General features: G+C 41.7%; 1 protein-coding gene across 2 annotated transcripts in view; it reads right to left on the bottom strand.

Moving 5' to 3' along the window:
* KANSL2 (KAT8 regulatory NSL complex subunit 2) overlaps positions 1-2739 on the bottom strand; it is a 45081-nt gene that overhangs the window by 30120 nt on the left and 12222 nt on the right. For both annotated transcript variants that reach the window (XM_011987632.1, XM_011987631.1), the window contains exons 6-7: positions 1745-1911; positions 324-420 (exon numbers count right to left, since the gene is read on the bottom strand). In XM_011987632.1, coding sequence (XP_011843022.1) covers positions 324-420; positions 1745-1911 — 264 coding nt within the window. The remainder of the gene's footprint in view (positions 1-323; positions 421-1744; positions 1912-2739) is intronic.

The raw sequence follows: 2739 nt of genomic DNA, 5'->3' as shown, positions 1-2739 counted from the left end.
TTGAGACAATTATAAATATTTTACAGATATTTTGGAACCCAAGTATTAAGACTATAAATAAATATTAGCCCACATCTATCAAAAATGACTCATGTTTCTTTCTAATGAATTGACCATTACATTTCCGAACTTATGAAACGGCCAACAGACCACAGAAAGACAATTTTTTAGGCTCCTGCTTGAAACCAACAGCTTCAGCAAACTGCTGGCCTTGATTCAGGGCCAAAGGAAAACAAAATCCTTCAATTAAGCAAAGTAGCAGAGATTCCCACTAGTCTTCAAACTAGCAAATCACAGCCTTAACAGGCAGAGTAAAAAGATACGGGTAAGGCAGTGTCTGGTCATTGGAAGAGACTGATTGGAACAACGAACATCATCCACAAAGGCCAAGCACCTCTGACTGGAACGAGTGGTATGGGCCTAAAATGGAAAAAGACAGATAAAATACACCCAAGAAAGAACATAAAACTATGATGAAAATAGTTATATAAGAAAAGCGCATCCTAAAGGCTAGAAAATTCAACATTTAACAAAAACAGATTTACCAATATTATGCAAAAGACAAAAAACTTTAAAACCTAGTGTATAAAGAATGAGTCAACCTTAATACCAAATACACCTCTCCATATTCTAAAAGTGTGATACAGCCTAATTAAGATAAATTTTGTCTTTTACCAACAGAACTCTTTGAAATTGTAGCCTTAAGTGGAATCTCAACAAATGAAACAAATAAAATTACTCTTACTGAAACGGAGACCAAGGGTTTGAAAAACAAATTTAAGAATGATCACTTAACCCTTCTTCCTATTAACCTTACTTCCTACATTCAATTGCTCCTACTCTACCTTCCCACCTTTTAAAACAAGATTCCCAAGCAATTTAGGCTTAACCTGTGCTTATTTCTGAACTGAAGAATATCTGAACCAAAGGACTTAGAAACTCTTTCCAACTACTCAATATGCAGATGAGAATACTGAGGCCCATAAAAGTTAACTGTGCAGACACAGAGCTGGTCAGTGGGGACTCAGACTAGAATCCATGTCTCCTGACTTCAAGCTAAGTGCTTTCACTACAACCCAAGTGCAAAAAGTCAGATTTCAGATCCAGGACTGGACATAGGGAATTTGAGACCAGCCTGACAAACATGGAGAAACCTCGTATCTACTAAAAATACAAAATTGCCAGACATGGTGGCGCCTGCCTGTAATCCCAGCTACTCGGGAAGCTGAGGCAGCAGAATTGCTTGAACCCGGGAGGTGGATGCTGCGGTGAGCCAAGATCTCGCCACTGCACTCCAGCCTGGGCAACAAGAGTGAAACTCTGTCTCAAAAAAAAAAAACAAAAAAACTGGACATAATGTTTTGACAATTACGCTAACTTTGTAAATAAAGTGAACATGGCCAGGCACAGTGGCTCATGTCTGCAATTCCAACACTTTGGGAGGCCAAGGTGGGTAGATCACGAGATCAAGGATTAGGAGACCAGCCTGGCCAACATAGTGAAACCCTGTCTCTACTAAAAATACAAAAAATTAGCCAGGCGTGTGGTGGCGGGCACCTGTAATCCCAGCTGCTCGGGAGGCTGAGGCAGGAGAATCGCTTGAAACCGGGAGGTGGAGGTTGCGGTGAGCCGAGATTGCACCACTGCACTCCAGTTCAGGTGACAGTGCGAGACTCCGTCTCAAAAACATAAAAACAATAAATAAAGTGAACATATATACCTTAAAGGTATACACACAAATTACCTGTTGGGCGGCACCATCTGTGGCCAGCATTCTCCGTTCCTTCAACTGCCTATGCAGTAAGGCTTCCACTCCATAGCGCTGGCGGTATCGACGCAGACATTTTAATCGCTTTAAGTTCTCTCGTTCTTTGGCCAAAAGTCCCTCTGGGCCAGTCAGGAGACTACTGCCTAGAGTTACAAGAGTCAAGATGTTATTTGCCAAGCAATCCATCAAATTTACTTCTCCAAGTAAACAAGTAAACAGGAAAATCTTTGGGCATAAGATAGGCAGTTTCAAAAGCAAATTAGCCCCCACCCCAGGTACCAAGACAGAAATAAATCTAATCATAGTCATGTACTACATAAACCACTTTTTAATCAATCATGGACTATATATACTACAGTGGTCCCATAAGATTATAACAAAACTGAAAAATTCTTATTGCCTAGTGACATCATAGTTCAACCCACACATTTGTGGCGATGCTGGTAGCCAAACCTACTGTACTTCCAGTTATATAAAAGTCTAGCACAGTTTGGACATGGTGGCTCACACCTGTAATCCCAGCACTTTGGGAGCCCAAGGCGGGTGGATCACCAGATGAGGAGATTGAGACTATCCTGGCCAACATGGTGAAACCCCATCTCTACTAAAAACACAAAAATTAGCTGGGCGTGATGGCATAAGCCTGTAGTCTCAGTTACTCGGAAGGCTGAGGTAGGAGAATTGCTTGAACCCAGGAAGTGGAGGTTGCAGTGAGCTGAGATCACACCACTGCACTCCAGCCCCGCAACACAGTGAGACTACATCACAAAAAAAAAAAAAAAAACTAGCACATATAATTATGCACAGTACATAATACTTGATAATAAACAACTATGTTACTGGTTTATGTATTTACTGTATTTATCCTTAGAATGTACTCCACTTTGGCCGGGCGCGGTGGCTCAAGCCTGTAATCCCAGCACTTTGGGAGGCCGAGATGGGCGGATCACGAGGTCAGGAGATCGAGACCA

Source organism: Mandrillus leucophaeus, unplaced genomic scaffold (genome assembly GCF_000951045.1).
Source record: "Mandrillus leucophaeus isolate KB7577 unplaced genomic scaffold, Mleu.le_1.0 Scaffold313, whole genome shotgun sequence".
NCBI lineage: Eukaryota > Metazoa > Chordata > Mammalia > Primates > Cercopithecidae > Mandrillus > Mandrillus leucophaeus.
Note: the sequence above shows the minus strand (reverse complement) of the source record. Positions and strands in the feature narration are given on the sequence as shown.